The sequence below is a fragment of the Staurois parvus genome, unplaced genomic scaffold (assembly GCF_062004578.1).
Source record: "Staurois parvus isolate SC_StPar_1 unplaced genomic scaffold, SC_StPar_1.0 ptg000081l, whole genome shotgun sequence".
In the NCBI taxonomy this organism is placed as follows: Eukaryota; Metazoa; Chordata; class Amphibia; order Anura; family Ranidae; genus Staurois; species Staurois parvus.
This window is the reverse complement of record NW_028317877.1, coordinates 4,099,831-4,117,392: the sequence shown is the minus strand read 5'-3', so window position 1 is coordinate 4,117,392 and position 17,562 is coordinate 4,099,831. Positions and strand designations below refer to the sequence as shown.

The following is a 17,562-nucleotide window of genomic DNA, read 5'->3' as shown; positions in this document are numbered from 1 at the left end:
TATACCCTGCTCCCTCACTGTATACACTGCTCTTCTCCTGCCCCCTCCTTCTACACACTGCCCCCCCCCCACCCCTACAAAGAGGACCAGTTTCTTATATGCTTTCACATAGAGCACTATTGGTCCCCTATGTGATAGCAGTAAAATCACAAGTTAAAACAAATAAATAAAAATATACATTATTAAGTAGAAAAAAATTGGAGCCTCCCCACCCCATATACGCAGATATTTTGGTTTTGGTTCTGTTTTCGGCCACATGCATTCTGAATTTTCAGTATCGGTTTCAGCACCAGAATGTTCATTTCGGTGCACCACTAGTTAACAGGTGGAGGATTAATATAATCAATATAGGGGTTCCATAAATACAATTGTATTTTAATGCTTTCTGTTACATGTAAAATCAGCAACAAAATTCAAGATGTTAACAGTAAGATGGCTACAAAAGCAAAACGTTTTTCAACACAGATCTAATTCTCCCCCCCAAAACGCTACAGTTAGTCATTTTAGGGAAGTCCATTCCACAAAAATGCTTTCTAGGATACCTGCACTGGAGCCAAATATTCCTTTGCTAAGGGGCAGTACACTATCACTATTCCTTAGCTTGGATGTTTACCTCACCCTTCTCTGGCTGCTGCTCAGCATGGCCCTATTTATATTCATAGCTGTATTTGTTTAATATGTTTTGTAGATTTACATACCAAAGCAAATGAAAATCTGCCTAGTATCTTCAATGAGTGATATCCCACTCATATTTCAGAGAGGAAATCCACATTCACACTAATTGATGCCTGAGGTTTGGTTTGAAAAACTGTAATCAGTACCTTTCCTGAAATCCTGGCAAACATTCTCCAAGTTATGAAACAGGAATGCAGTTACGTATGTCAGGTACAAATGACATCACTTTGCTTTGCTACTTAGGTTGACTCCCCTTAGTTGTAATAGGGGTTTTCTGAAAGATCTGTACAGGGAATTACTCTTGTCTTGGAGTTTGGTCAACTCAATGTGTCATTAGGTGGTCAGTCAAACAGACTCAGATTCAGCAGGCTGATGGTCAGATCAGCTACAGACAAACAAATTCTAAACAGAGACCAGGTTCCAGATGGGTAGACAGAGCTATGACTGACAGTAATATCCATGGCATGAACACTCAGATAGAAGTAGGGCATACCTGACTCTAGGAAGTGACTAGACAAATCAATCTGTTGATCAGGCGCATATGGTTATTGTCCAGCAATCTACTAAAGCACACTTAATAAGGGCAGGTGTGCACTACAGCATAACCTGAACTGCAATTCTGAATGATGACCACCAGGTCAGAGGCTCAATGTTAATTATTTCAGCATTCTCCTGTGTCTTTCAGAGAGTGGAACTATTGTTAAAGGTTTTTTTGGTATACAGCCAATTTATAATTTAGTTACTAAAGAAAAACAAATGTTTCACTAAAAATATTTTATATACATCTTGTAAGTTCATTTTGGAAAGAAGTAGCAACTTACATGCAATATTAACTATCTTTTTCAGTACTGATGTGTTCTTTGTACCTTTAGGTTTTACAAACAGAGTAAGGAAAGAACTCCACAAAACAGCAAGAAAAGCTTTGGAAGCCTCAGCCAATATTTTTCAAAGAGAGAAAGATAGAGGTACATTTTTTTGCCCCATTATTTTTCAGGCCAGTTTTTATGAACAATGCTTGTACAAAATGAAACTATGGAATATCAAACAAACTTGAAATCCATTAACATTTACCTATAGCCAAACAGTTTCTAGTTTTTGATAAAGTGAGGAAGGGTGAGAAATGTCATTTTTTTTTCGATCTGTATGTCCCCACTACAAATTCACACTCTTTATTCATTCTGGGGAGGATACTTCCTGAGACAGAAGGTAATGGGGAAATGTTAAAATCTGTACATTAAAGAAATAAGAAACTACCTTTGAAACTACATTAGCATGTTAAGATACATATGAACCGTTACCTTGTAAAATAATTAATTTAGTTTAAAATAGAAATGCAAGGCAAGACAGTTTGTGCACTTACACTCACCGCCCACTTTATTAGGTACACCTATTCAATTGCTCAACACAAATTCCTAATCAGCCAATCACATGGCAGCAACTCAATGAATTTAGGCATCTAGACGTGGTGAAGACAAACTGCTGAAATTCAAACTGAGCATCAAAATGGGGAAGAAAGTGGATTTAAGTGACTTTGAATGTGGCATGGTTGTTGGTGCCAGACGGGCTGGTCTGACTGTTTCAAAAACTGCTGATTTACTTTCTTTCTATCTTTCAAAGAGAGACCGATGGAGGTATATTTTTTCCCCATTATGTTTCAGGCCAGTTTTTATGAACAGTGCTTGTACGAAATGAAACTATGGAATATCAAACAAATTTGAAATCCATTAATATGTAGCTATAGCCAAACAGTTTCTAGCTTTTGATAAAGTGAGGAAGGGTGAGAAATATAAAAAAATTTTTCAATCCGTATGTCTCCACTACAAATTCACACTCTCTGCTCATTCTGGTGAGGATACTTCCTGAGACAGAAAGTAATGGGGAAATGTTAAAATATGTACATTAAAGAAATAGGTAACTTCCTTTGAAACTACATTAGCATGTTAAAATACATGTGACATATGAACCATTACCTTGTAAAACAACCTATTCAGTTTAAAATGGAAATGCAAGGCAATACATGTGTATATATATAAATATATACTTACACTTACCAGCCACTTTATTAGGCTTTATTAGGTACACCTGTTTAATTACTTGGTAACACAAATTGCTAATCAGCCAATCACATGACAGCAACTCAGTGCATTTAGGCATCTAGACGTAGTGAAGATGACTTGCTGAAGTTCAAACCAAGCATCAGAGTAGGGAAGTAAGTGGATTTAAGTGACTGTGAAGGTGGCATGGTTGTTGGTACCAGACAGGCTGGTCGGAGTAATTCAAAACTGCTGATCTACTGGGATTTTCATGCACAGTCATCTCTAGGGTTTACAGAGAATGGTCCAAAAAAGAGAAAAGATCCAGTGAGTGGCAGTTGTGTGGTCGAAAATGCCTTGTTGATGTCAGAGGTCAGAGGAGAACGGGCAGATTGGTTAGAGATGATAGAAGGGCAACAGTAAATCATGTCAATATGGACCAAAATTTTTGAGGAATGTTGAATCTATGCCAAGAAGAATTAAGGTAGTTCTGAAGTCGCAAGGGGGTCCAACCCGGTACTACTCAGGCGTCCCTAATAAAGTGGTCAATGAGTGTATGTATGTATGTATGTATGTATGTATATATATATATCATTCTTAATACCTTTTTTTCTTTTTTTATAAGTGATCACATGACTTCTGTTTTCGGCTACAGAAGGGCACCTTGTAACAAAGGGGAGAGGAGGACAGGCACAGTCTAGTGTAAAATGCAGAGGCAAAAGTGCATTGTGTGGGCAGGAGGGTTGTATCAGCAGGAGGCAGAGAAACAGCAGTACACTGATCTTCTCAGTAAAGAGAAGGGGGCATGTCAGCACAAGTCTGAACATTAGAGCATAGGCAAGCTGTGCTCTCAAGTAGAATGCAAAGAGTTAGCCAGGGGGCATGTCAGCACAAGTCTGAATAAAGAAGAAAACTGACCACTCTAAGATGGACGTGCTTCCATGCGTAGCGTGGTCAGTTTGAAATAGGAAAGCAGGGTGCATGGCAGAATCCCTAGGTATTTCACACAAAGAAAGCAATGCAAAGAGAACAGGATACTTTTTCATAGTACATGGTAAAACAAACATATATCAGAAATATTAAATGTTGGGGTAACATACATTTTACAGGAGATTTTAATGAGTGGGTTTAGAACTTGAACAGGCCCTCACAGAAGGGAACATATACTGAGCCAAAGTTATAATATTTTTTTTGTAGCCCTTCTTGAGTGGTATAATCACAGAGTCTTCTTGAAAGCATAGATGTAGGTGGGGAAAGCTGGATTCAGAAAGGAATCATGTCCTTTCACATGGGATAAATATATGATTTGTGCATTTTATGTATTCATTTTCTTGTAAGAACCACACAGCAAGTGTAATGTGGAGGATCATGAGTTTCCAATGTGGCTTCTGTTGAAGAAAACCCAGTCGCCTGAAAAAATGGTCCGCCTGGAAGCTGTGGAAAGCTTGGCTAAGATCCATCATTGGCAAGGTAAGTAATTAACAGATGGTATTGTATAAAGTAGATTTTGTCTTGTTACAGCTGTGTTGATGGGCAAATACAACATACTATCAGGTACATTGAGATCAGTTTGGATGGGGAAAGAAGCATTTCTAACATGAACAAAATCCCATCAACATAGGGTTTATAGTGACCAGAAGACACTATGCACATTTTTTTTTACTGTTTATCCAACATAAACTTCTACCTCCCAAAAATTGTCCTCTAAAATGTTCACCTGTATTCTATTGAATCAACAATATTTGAAAAGTGTAAACTACTCTAGCCTAAGAGCTTTACATGCAACGTATCCCAGATTCACCCCTCCTATATACTAATTCCTATGGAAGCACCATAATGTTTAAACATTAATATGATGCATATACAATGGATAGTCTGCACTAACTGCAATGTATGTCACACTTCTCCTTTTATAAATGCTCGCCAGCCCTGTGCACTTTGCAGCCAAAAGGGATCTACTGTATCTCCCTTGCCCTAAAGCAATACTGTGGCTGATGGATCTCTTTTAAATGAATTGTATCATCACATTGCAGTATTACATATAGCTGCCCTTACTCAATGAGAACAATCATAAACATGGAGCATAAAATAAAAATTCACATTTTAAAAAACTGCTAGTCACATTCATAAACATGTACTGTGCTGTATGTAAAAGCGTACTTTTTATTATTCATTTTATGTTGGTTTGCTTCCAATCCTAGAACTGCAATTAATTGGTCCCAATGTTTTAGTTGTCAATTGTCTTTTGAACTCCTGCACAGTTATATGTAGCAAAACTGATCTAAAGATAACCCAGTGATTTTCAGTATTGCAGAATGTATGCAGATCTTAATGCATTCAAGCGTTGTTAACAGTGATTTAATAGAATAGGTTTAGTGGCTCTTTAACCACTTCAGCTGTCACACGTACAGTGATGAATGATGTACAAAGTAACTAATAAGAGCTAATCAGTTAAGCCAGATTTAGTTCTGCCTCTATTACATTGTTAATAGTGGGTCACTCGCTTTCCACCTTATCAATTTACAAAACTTCTTGTATTCTTTTCACAGAATTCAAGACATTTTGTGAATGGATGAGGGAATGGCGACTGTCATCTGCCCTTCCTCTCCTTCCATGCATTCATAGAATCCATTTCATTCTGTGAAAAGAATACAAGGAGTTTTACAAATGGATAATGTGGAGAGAAAGCGACCCACAGTCATCACTGTCCTTGAGCCAGAACTGTAAGTTTCATCTCCAGTTTCGTGCTTCCAGTATTGTACTGGATGAATGAAACTAAGAATTTTACTTAATGGAGCAGCATCCACACTTGGGACATCATTAGAGGTAATTTTTTCAAAGCAAATGTCCAGAAATTGTTTTTTATCTAGAGTTCAGCTTTAAATAGTCAAGAATATGTTTTTGGTGCTTTGTAGAAAAAACATCAGTTTGTTTTTATCAGAATTTTTTTTTATTTCTTTAAGAATACCAGTATAGAACAGTGGCACAAGCATGTGATAGAAGAACAATTATTGGCTTGGCCAGGAGCAAGGACACAGACCTTCGTTTTTTCCTTCCACCTCCAACATTGCCAAAAGCAAATGATGTGAGTAGAAGATTGAGTCACATCTTATTCACAGCCATGTGTAAAAATGAAAAAAAGTCAGTTTGACTGTTATATTCTAAATCCCACTTGATCCTGAGAAAGAAAGAAACCTTCTTAAAATATTTGATTTAAGCATTTTGCTATATCTTTAGTGACATTAAAGTGTTACTAAACCCACAACAGTAAAATCAGTCTGTATATGCCGTAAAGCATGCTTGTTATACTCACTGTGGAACCTAAGGGGGTAATCCTCTGTATTGTGTAAAAACGTTGTTTGATCCTGACTTCTCTGATCCTCCCCTTCTTACAGTGACCCCCTCTTATCTCCTGATAAGACATATGGTGTTGAGTCACTCTGCACATGCTCAGTTTGGTGTGTATTGCTAGAAAGGTTTTTTTTTTTTCTTGGGAGAGTGCATGTGATCAGCACAGGGCCAATTAGCACTGTCCAGACTGTGGGGTCATCATCCTCCTGAAGCAAAATTAGGACTCCTCCTACAAGCTTTAACATGTGCTCTGCTGGACACTGATAGAAGTTACAAGACTGCTGATGAGAAAAGGTATTTAGCAGTTTATATTTACTAAAATATTTGCATGTTGTGTGTACTGTGGGAAACCAGATATAGTGAATGCAGGGTCCTGAGTTTAGTAACACTTTAATCATTCTTGGCCCCCTAAGAATTCAAGCATTTTGTTATGTATGAGATTCTTCAGTTAATTGTGATGAAAATTGTTCACCCAGTAGAATTCAAGAGTGAGAAAAGCACTGGAATGCCATGAGACACAGCAGGGGCACACTACATATGCACATCAGCACCCATCAGTGTGACGCTTTACAGGAAATAGCCTTCATTTGTAGCTGGAGTAAAAACATTTTTCCTCCAACCATTAAGGGTTTCTCTTATTTATAATATAAACTTTTAAAATGAACTTGAAATTAAATCTCCTCTACCAGGTGACATGAGCCATGTGCTTGATACATACTATGTGATGCATACTATTCAGGTATTTATAAATCATCATCACTTCCCCTGTTAAGAATATCTTCTTTTGGGCTATTAGACCATCGTTTTTTCACAATTGATAGCCTTTTAAGATAATCTTAATAATACTCTGTATAGAATCCAGCGTTTCTCAAGCACAGAAGACACCCCCCCCTCCCTTTGCTTTCACTTTTTCTCAGCAGTCTGATGGCTCCCAGTGCCCTTGTGCAGTCGGCTGGTGATCGGGAGCTCGGGCTCAACTGATAGCCTTTCTCTACCAGGATGCGTCGGCACCCCTGAAGACCTCTAGCAGCACCCTGGTTGAGAAAAGCTTTTATAGAGGTACAGTTTTGCTTCTATAGGATAAGTTGATCTGCAACTCCCACATGTAACCATAAAAGTCTCTTAATTGTATCCAAAGGTTTGAAACATTCAGTGTACAAATATAGCATCAGTTTGTATCAGAAGTGTAATAGCAACTGGTGGCTTTAGTATGCTAAATACTCACAGTCATGGAGTCACCAGTAGGCAGATGGCAATATATATCAACTCAACGCTTGCCGTTCCAGGGCTGGCAGCCTTCTAGTTCCCAATGCAGTCAACCATTAAGAGTGGAGCTGTGTGTTGTACCAGCTCTATCTCATGCCTCTCTTTTGAGGAATGAGGTTGTGTATCACATTAAAAGATCAATAGGGATGATTAATAGGGAGGTGGGGTGAATCAAGCCCTACTTTTAAAGGAAGAATTGAGATTTGGATCAGCTTCAGATATTGCATCACTAGATCTACTTATTTTTTTTTTATAAGCAGCTTACTCTTCTAACCCTTGCCCATACATTTACTCAATATATGACCAAATTGTATTGCTAAAATTTGAGACAGATTTAGTTTAACCTAGACAGCCATTTTCTTTTGACATACTCTAGTAATCCTAAGAATAATGGTTGAAGATTTTAATGCCCTTCAGATGACCAGTTTGTCCATTGTGTTGTTATTGACATATTTCCTGAATTGTTTGTCAGGATTATTCCATAGAAGATAGACTACGTCATTTGCTGTCTTTCCTACCTCAAAGTGAACTTGACCAATGTATAAAGTACTTTACATCGCTGGCACTAAGAGAGAGTACCCAAGCATTAGCAGCTCAACGGGTAAGTAAAGATTTCTAAATTTGAATCAGAACTGCAACCATGTATTTCCATATGAATTGATATCCAACTTTAATAATGGTATCAAACCACTGTTGATCCATAATCCCAATATTCACCCCAAGAAAAGGAAAGTAACCTTCTTGTAAGACTTCTGTAGACCTTGTAGAAAACATCTGTCTCATTAAACACTCAAAAAATACATATGCAAGCCGTACGCTTAATGAAAACCCCTATTCACATACAATAGATAAAATACAATGATAAACACATACCACAGTAAAACCCATCCCTACAAACACTACCCCTGCTTGGACCCAGATATCCTAGTAAGACCACATCTATGCACAATATGTATTTCAGAAGACAGGTGCCTAATGTCCCAATACATATCAAAAACAGACACCCAGATTTACCTTAACCTTTTAATTTATAAACATATAACCATTTTTCATTGTTGATATTGTATCTGCCTTGTATCTGTTTTAATAATAAAAAAAATTTCTTGGACAATTCACTCTGATATGTGTAACCTTGAGTGTTCTCTGAACGATTTTCTGCTAATGTGAAATAGAGCACTCACTTTATACCAAGTGTCCACCTCATACTTTTGCTCATACAGTTGGCAGTGATGTAAATAAAGCACAACTGTAGATGTTTAACTGGCAAAAGTATAGCAGTCTCACCTCTATTTTGAATGCACCAAAACATCTTTTCTTTCTATTGCTACTGCATATAGTATTGACCCAATTATTGGTATCTCCAACATTGGCAAGGTGTGCATGCTGACACAAAAGGAACTTGGGTGGACAGTCCGAATCATGACATGCAGCTTGTTTCAGCAGGGTATGGCAGTCACACCTGTCAGGTGTCTGTCAAGTAATACCATTCTTTTTAAAATGTTAGTGCATAGAATGCCAATGTAGATACAGCAAAGACATTTGTATTTCCCAGCAACAGCAAGCCAGCTAATCTTGGTTATTCCACTAAGGTAAGGTATGGTGATTCTTTTGCTTAAATACACTCACTGGCCATTTTATTAGGTACACCTTGCAAGTACCGGGTTGGACCCCCTTTCATCTTCAGAACTGCCTTAATTCATCATGGCATAGATTCAACAAGGAATTGGAAACATTCCTCAGAGATTTTGATCTATATTGACATGAGTTACTGTTGCCTTTCTATCAACCAGTCGGCCCATTCTCCTCTGACATCAACAAGGCATTTTCAGCCACACAACTGCCGCTCACTGGATATTTTCTCTTTCTCTGTAAACCATAGAGATGGTTGTGCATGAAAATCCCAGTAGATCATCAGTTTTGTAAATACCCTGACCAGCCCATCTGGCACCAACAACCATGTCCCGTTCAAAGTCACTTAAATCCCCTTTCTTCCCTATTCTGATGTTCGGTTTGAAGTTCAGAAAGTCGTCTTCACCATCTAGATGCCTAAATACATTGAGTTGCTGCCATGTGATTGTCTGATTAGCAATTTGTGTTACCAAGAAATTGAATAGGTATACCTAATAAAGTAGCTGGTACGTGTACATATAATATGCCTTAATATGTGGTTCCACTAGCTTTGATATGGTCCTTTTGATTTTTTTTTATATATTTTCAGAGAGGTCTGTGGTGCTTTGGTGGGAATGGACTGCCATATGCTGAAAGTCTTAGCACAGTTCCTTCTGAAAAGTTGGAAGTGTTCAGCTTGCAGGCTTTATTAAAGCATTCTAAGGTAATGTGAATCACACTACTTCCTATGCCACCTCCATAGATTCTACATTTTTAAATATTCTGTGATTTGTATCGCAAATAGTTTTTAACAGTTCTAAATGGTCTCTTTTTTGGGAATAACACCAGAGTTAAAGTTAAATTAACTATACTGAAGTGCCTAAAAACATAGCAGGATTATCTCTCTGTTGTTTTTTTATACACTGCTCAAAAAAAAAATGAAAGGAACACTTTGAAAACACATCAGATCTCAATGGGGAAAATATCATGCTAGATATCTATACTGATACAGACTGGGTAATGTGTTAGGAACGTAAGGATGCCCCATCGTTTGATGGAAATTAAAATTATCAACATACAGAGGACTGAATTCAAAGCCACTCCAAAAATGAAAATGAAAAAATTATGCAGCAGGCTAGTCCTTTTTGCTGAAATTTAATGGCAGCAACTCAAAATAGTACTCAGTAGCTTGTATGGCCCCCACGTGCTTGTATGTATTCCTGACAACATCGGGGCATGCTCCTAATGAGATGACAGATGATATCCTGGGGTATCTCCTCCCAGAGATGGATCAGGGCACCTGTGAGCTCCTGGACAGTCTGAGGTGCAACCTGGTGGCGTTGTATGGACCAAAACATGATATCCTAGAGGTGTTCTATTGGATTTAGGTCAGGCGAGCATAGGGGCCATTCAATGGTATCTATTCCTTCATCCTCCAGGAACTGCCTGCATACTCTCGCCACATGAGGCCGGGCATTGTCATGCATCAGGAGGAACCCAGGACCCACTGCACCAGCATAGGGTCTGACAATGGGTCCAAGGATTTCATCCCAATACCTAATGGCAGTCAGGGTGCCATTTCCTAGCTTGTACAGGTCTGTGCATCCTCCATGGATATGCCTCCCCAGACCATCATTGACCCACCACCAAAACAATCATGCTGAACTATGTTACAGGCAGCATAACATTCTCCATGGCTTCTCCACACCCTTTCACGTCTGTCACATGTGCTCAGGGTGAACCTGCACTGATCTGTGAAAAACACAGGGCGTCAGTGGCAGACCTGCCAATTCTTGTGTCAAATGCCAATCGAGCTCTATGGTGCTGGGCAGTGAGCACAGGGCCCACTGGAGGACATCGGGCCCTCAGGCTACCCTGATGAAGTCTGATTGTTTGGTAAGAGACGTTCACACCAGTGGCCTGCTGGAAGTCATTTTGTAGGGCTCTGGCAGTGCTCATCCTTGCACAAAGGAGCAGATACTGGTCTTGCTGATGGGTTAAGGACCTCCTATGGCCCTGTCCAGCTCTCCTTGGGTAACTGCCTCTCTCCTGGAGTCTCCTACATGCTCTTGAAACTGTGCTGGGAGACACAGCAAACCTGGCAATGGCACGTATTGAGGTGTCATCCTGAAGGAGTTGGACTGCCTGTGCAACATCTGTAGGGTCCAGGTATCGCCTCATGCTACCAGTAGTGACACTAATCCTAGCCAAATGCAAAACTAGTGAAAAACAGTCAGAAAAAATTAGTAGGGGAAAAAATGCCAATGGCTTCCACCTGTAAAACCATTCCTGTTTTGAGGGACGTCTCATTGTTGCCCATCTAGTGCACCTGTTGTTAATTTCTTTAACTCCAAAGCAGCTGAAACTGATTAACAACCCCCTCTGCTACTTAACTGACCAGGTCAATATCCCAGGAGTTTAATTGACTTGATGCTATACTCTGATTAAAAAGTGTTCCTTTACTTTTTTTGCGCAGTGTATATATATTATCTCTATATCCAGCTTCATCTGCAAAGTTAGGCAAAAATACAAAATGCCCAGCTTTCATCAGAGCTTTTCCTTAGACAAAAAATTTTATCTTTTTGCAATTTTCTAATCTCCTTGTGTTAATTTTATAGGCCCAGGTATCACTCTACATATCTGTTGATTAAATGTCTGTCATGAAACTAACAATTTAAAACTGGAGATATAAAGGATGAACACAGTTATGTATTCATTAATACATTATTTAATTTATATTAAAAATAATCCAATATAAACCAATTTAAATACCTGAATTTCACTTGAATTTTACTTGAATTCAACCTATCATGATATTTTTTACAACAGCATCCAGGCTTGTAGCGGGAGGAGAGGTACTAGGAGCCACTTAGGCTCTGCTGTATGCAAATGTACTGAAAAGTAACAAGCTGACAGAAGGAGTATGCAGAATGATGATCCTATCAGTCCTTCAAGGTCTGGGTTTAAACTGGGGACCTCTGCCACGTCTGGTTGTAGCTCTCCTTGCTATGCCACCTGGCATGCTGCACAATTCCCTTTTTGATCCCTTGAACACATTGCTCCTCCCATGAATTTCCTGATTTAAGCCATGTTCTCTGCATTTTCTGTTTGCCAGTTTATTGTGCTCTTCTCCATCCAATATCCTGCTCCTTTAATTCCTGCTGCCATCTGAATTTTCACTACCACCCGTTACTGACCTTTGGCTTGCTCCTCAACTAGGCTTCTGCTTGATCCCAACCTGCAGCCACTTGTTACTGACCTTTGGCTTGTGTACAGACTATGCTTCAGTGTGATTTCTACCTGATACATCTGCAACCAGACCCCGGCTTGCTCGCCCTCTGGTGGGGCGATCCTGAGGACTGCAGCAAAAATCATCTCCAATATTAGGACCTTTGGTTAAGAGTAGTTAGTGTTTAGACCCTGTGATTTGGGTGAACCTGCATCATCCACCAGGGTGACCTGCCCTTGTGTTTATCCTGCTGGTCGGTGGGAGTCTCTCTATTGGTCTCTGAGCCTGACCCCTGATCGTGACTTGGTCTTTTGCTGCTCCTTCACTATCCATTCAGCCAACTGGGAGTAGAGAGATGTCACCACTGTGTTCCTTAACTGTAACTGAGAAAATGGTGTCATCCTGCTGCTTCTGCTGTGTGGTAAACCAGCAACTATATATGTATGTCAGCTGTGTATTTAGATGTTTGACTTAAATTCTTCTTTAAATACAGTTGTAACTACTTTAAACTGTATTCTGAATTGATTAACCTGAAATGTAAATATTTAACTGCTTTTGGCACAGCTCAAGATTAGAGAAGAGCAGCATGTAGAGTTTGTTTTATTTTGTTATTTATTTATTTGCTTTTGGGATATTTGCATTGAATTGGTAGTAACAGTTTCTATCTCATATTATTCCATGCTATTAGAAAGAGAAAAAAAAATACCTCTGTAGTATAATATATTGTACCGATGAATGGATGGTGGATGGCGTCGGCTGCTGCTGCTGAATTATGGTCAATGACATTGTTAAAAAAGAGTGTTAAAACATGATTAACTGTTGTTTCCTTTTTTGTGTTTAGTTTTTATAACTTTATTCATATAAATCTAAAACCAGTTTATTAGGTGTATGTATATTCCAAAATTTAGGTGAAGCCCGTCAGGGTGAAACATGTCAGTAGGGGCAGCCTGTAAGCAGGGACTGTGTGGATTGTATAGCTGGCTAAATCCACTGAAACTGTTATCAGTGTGAAGCTTTCTTTAATTGACAATTAAATTTATGTCTAGACCACAAGGAGAAAGCAGTATGTGACTCGTAACTATTCTTCTCTTCCCATAGGCAAAGTATAAAATATATATGTAATATGTTTTTGGTTTTGGTAAAGCAGTATATTGTGAGCTCCTGATTTATCACAAAATTGAGTTTATGCTCATTTAGAGATTCGGTCTACAGGAAGGGAATTGGTACTTGTATGCAAAGTGCATTTTATTCAAAGAAGCTTTACAACAGATAAAGGCCATTGTTTACACACATTTTAAAATATCATCAGATAGCTTAGGATATTCTTGTCTGCTCTTATTATCCAACACAGATCTCTTCTCATGTCGACAAGATCGTGTCAAATGGCGGCCTGCAGCTGCTGCAGAGAATATATATGCTTCGTAAGGATTCTCAGAAAATACAAAGAAGCATTATGCGCATTATAGGAAACCTGGCCTTACATGAGCATCTGCATGTAGATATAGTGGACTCAGGTAATAAAAACTAGCAATAGTTTTTTTTTTCCCTAAAAGCTTCCACAATATGTGAGTTTATATTGTTTTATTAACATATTCACATTAGATTATTTTCTCCGTGTAACACCATGTCACCCACTCAAAAGGCCACTCTGCAGTATTTTATTCAATGGAACTGCAGCATCATTTTTATTTGTTTTGAATAGGGATGGGAATGTCTAGTAAGAAATGTCAAAGGCATTTCCCTTCACTTCGTGAATTATTTCCTTTCACTTCCTTTTTTTGTCAGCATTACATAAAGTGAAGGAAAATCTCCCCAGTGAGGAAACAGACAGCAAAGAAATCCAACAGGGGGACTAAGCCTTCCCTTACCTGTCCAAAAAAGAATTTTGCCTGGAAAAACATTTTAGAATATTCATGCAATACAGTGGACCTGAACTCTATGCCTCTTGCACACTGTACTGATGTATGAGCATCAGACATTCCTGGCAGAAAAAAATGTGAGAATGGGCTGTATATCACTTGCGACTCTTTGTAAGTATGCACACATAAGCAGAAAATTTAGCATTTGCGCGTATTTGTGAGTATTTGCGCACACATGAGAGTATACACGCAAAAATACTGACTGGCAACTCAGATTTATATATTTTTTTTCTGATCAGTAAGCAGAGCACGTGTATGGGCCTGTGTGTACAGGCACATTGAAAACAATGGACTGCTTTTAGATCAGCACAAGAACTCGCCTGTATGCCCAAAAGCTGAGCAGTTTATGACAACAGTGTGCAAGAGGCCTAAAAGTGAACATTTGCTATCCTATAGGATTGTGGGTTTTTTTTTTACAAAGTTTTTATTGAAGGAGCTTTTCATGTAATACAGTTATTTTTTTTACAGTACATATGGAACAAAGTTGGCAACATGGGCAAAGAAAAGTTTAAAGGAACAGTCATTCTTAACCTTAAGCACCACATGGTTTGTGCTTAGTATTAAGTCATGTTTTTGCCAAATGTTAAAAAAATCTTAGCATTTCAGGTTTGGTTTCCATTAATATATATGTTGAGAGATAGATTAGGAGTGAGTGTGGGTATGAAGTCATACTAGATGTAAAGGTAAAACTGGATAGGGAAGGCAAATTAACTAGTAAAGAGAAGGGTAAGGGAAAAAGAGGGAATAAAAACTTCTGTATTGTTATATATTTTACCTGTTCTTTGGATGCAGTAGGGTTGATTTACTGAAGACAAATAGGCTACTTTGCATGGGCATTTAACCTAGAGTGTGGTGAATAGGGTGAAACTCTGCTGACAATCAAGCAAAAAAATATATTTTTTTAAAATTTTCCTTGCATATTCTTTTCAAAGTGAATTTCTCACCACATTCACTGAGCTAAGGGAAAATTCCCTTGCAAAGTGCAAATTCCCTTGCAATGTAAGCTGCTTGTATGCCTTTTTTCTTATATCAACCTGTGTGTATTTTTCATAGTCCATTTATTGCTTCTATCGTAAGCTTAAAAACAGACTTTGTAACTGCAGAAAATTCCCTCTAGTTATTTGCATAGGTTCTGATAAATTCCTTATCCCTTAGGCTGGGTCTCACTCTTGGCTGAAGCCATGAAATCTCCATATGTTATCCAGTCTTCACATGCTGCTCGAGCACTGGCTAATGTGGATCGTGAAACGGTTACCGAAAAATATCCGGATGGTGTTTACATTCTACACCCACAACATAGAACAAGGTAATCATGATTGATGTTGTAGATTAGTCTTGATGTGTTCAGAAAGGTTATTAAATCAATATTTTTTTCTTTTTTTTAACAAGTTGATGGGTACTCACTGTTCATCTTTGTCTGAAATCATGAAGCTCAGTTGCCCAAATCCCTTTGAATGATCATATCATATATCACTTAAACCTCCTTACTGGACATAGTGGGAGATTTACTAAAACTAAGGCACTTAGAATTTGGTGCAGCTGTGCATGGTAGCCAATGGGTTTCTAACTTCAGCTTGTTCAATTAAGTTTCGACCATAAAACCTGGAAGCTGATTGGTTTATATGTAGAGCTGCATCAGATTTTAGTCAATCTCCCTTATAGTGTCTGTAACAGTTTTGCAATTTACAATATTATCAGGAACCATAAACCAGGGGGAGACAGAAAGTGCAGTTAAAATCACACCTTTTATGAAATAGCGAAAAATAACAGTTCAGGAACGTAGTCAAAATAGGAGCCAGGGTTTGGATGCCAGAGTAGGTAATCAGACGGGCCAGGGTCAGGAAACCAGAAGTCAGTGTAGTCAAGAGCCAAAAATTAGAAAGAGGAATTGGAAGATTAGTCAGCCAGACTGAGTTGTACACAGGAACACACAGGAGATCATAGACCACGCAAGGGCAAGGAGGAAATTAGCTAACCTGCTAAAATAGCAAAAAGGGCTGGCTGTAGGCTGGAGTAATGAGGCAGGTTATGTTGTCCAGGTGAGTCACAGTGGAGATGAGTGGCTGGTAATTAACAGACAGCTGAACAGCTTCTGAGTACTGAAAGAAAAGAGCTGATCATTAAGTAGCAGGTGCCCAGCCCTGACAAATATGCCTGGCCATTTTGAAGAACATTTTACCGTTACTCTAAAATTAGTCTAACTACCATGGTTTTAAGATGTACTGCTGTTGTCTACAGAACTAGATAGATCCTGAATTGCTACACTCCTATATCATAATAGCCTGGGAATTCCACAAAGTATTGTTGTGTTTATAGTGTATGTCTGAAAAAAATATTTAGTAAATCTGTGCAGTACATGCATATTTCCCACTGTTTATTATCATTTAAACATCTTCAAGTACAGAACAATTCCTATTGATCTGCCAGAGAAATGTAATGTGTGTTTGTTTGATCTGACAACAATGTTACTGCTGCACTGAATTCCCAAGCAGAGTTGTCAGCCCTGGCCAGTTCTCACCTGCTCGACTGTAGAACACTTCCCCCTCTGCTAATCTCCATAACATATGCTTACATTCTTAGTGATTTTGTAATAAAATCATGTCTTTAGGAATTCTAGCAGTTCCCTTCATTCCAAGGCTCCTTGAACTGTAGGATGAGTAGCTGATAAATTTTGTAGGTAAACCTCTAAAGTTTTCAATTCGTTCCAAATTATGTGATGAGATCTGTTAAACTAACAATGTTTTCATGCTGTATTTTTTTCTTTAAAATGCCATGTTTAGTCAGCCAGTAAAAGCAGATGTCCTATTTGTCCATGGTTTGTTGGGAGCAGCATTCAAAACATGGCGTCAACAAGACCGGGATCAACCACTGGATGATGGCACTTCCCAGGAAGATGACTATACGGAATGTTGGCCTAAGGTGGCATTCTAATTTTCTTTTTCCATCTGTTAGAGTATTTCTCATAGAGAAGCAGTCCTTGCAAGAAAGTAGAACCAGCTTTATTTGTTGGGCTACCTATATCTCCACATTTAAAATGACCAGCTTAATTGATTACCGTAAATAAAACATTGAGAGATGTAAATGATACTTACCACAGACCTGGCTTCTGTCCAGTTCATTTTGGTGCCAACATTCCTGGGAAACCTGAAAAACTGAAATCTTGCTATATTATGCTTCTACTTAGCCAGAAACTGTGGTATTTATACTTTATTTTTAACAGCTAATTTCTATAATTATCTTTATTGCTTTTATTATTTTATTTCAACATCTAAAAAAGGATTTACCCTCTTTATGACCAGACCATTTTTTGCTTTATCAGCACTGCGCTACTTTAACTGGCAATTGCATAGTCATGCAACACTGTACGCAAATTACATTTTAGCATTTTTTCAGACAAATAGCGCTATCTTTTGGTTGTATTTGACCACCACTGGGTTTTTTTTTTACTATATAAATGAAAAAAAGACCAAAAATTTAGAAA

At 38.4% G+C, this 17,562-nt stretch overlaps 1 protein-coding gene across 2 annotated transcripts in view; it reads left to right on the top strand.

The window, feature by feature from the left end:
• The window catches only part of SERAC1 (serine active site containing 1), an 85,977-nt gene that overhangs the window by 50,674 nt on the left and 17,741 nt on the right, over positions 1-17,562 (top strand). For both annotated transcript variants that reach the window (XM_089669725.1, XM_089669726.1), the window contains exons 5-12: positions 1,548-1,640; positions 4,047-4,178; positions 5,672-5,793; positions 7,798-7,926; positions 9,544-9,657; positions 13,514-13,676; positions 15,237-15,387; positions 16,862-17,000. In XM_089669725.1, the coding sequence (XP_089525851.1) occupies positions 1,548-1,640; positions 4,047-4,178; positions 5,672-5,793; positions 7,798-7,926; positions 9,544-9,657; positions 13,514-13,676; positions 15,237-15,387; positions 16,862-17,000 (1,043 nt within the window). The remainder of the gene's footprint in view (positions 1-1,547; positions 1,641-4,046; positions 4,179-5,671; positions 5,794-7,797; positions 7,927-9,543; positions 9,658-13,513; positions 13,677-15,236; positions 15,388-16,861; positions 17,001-17,562) is intronic.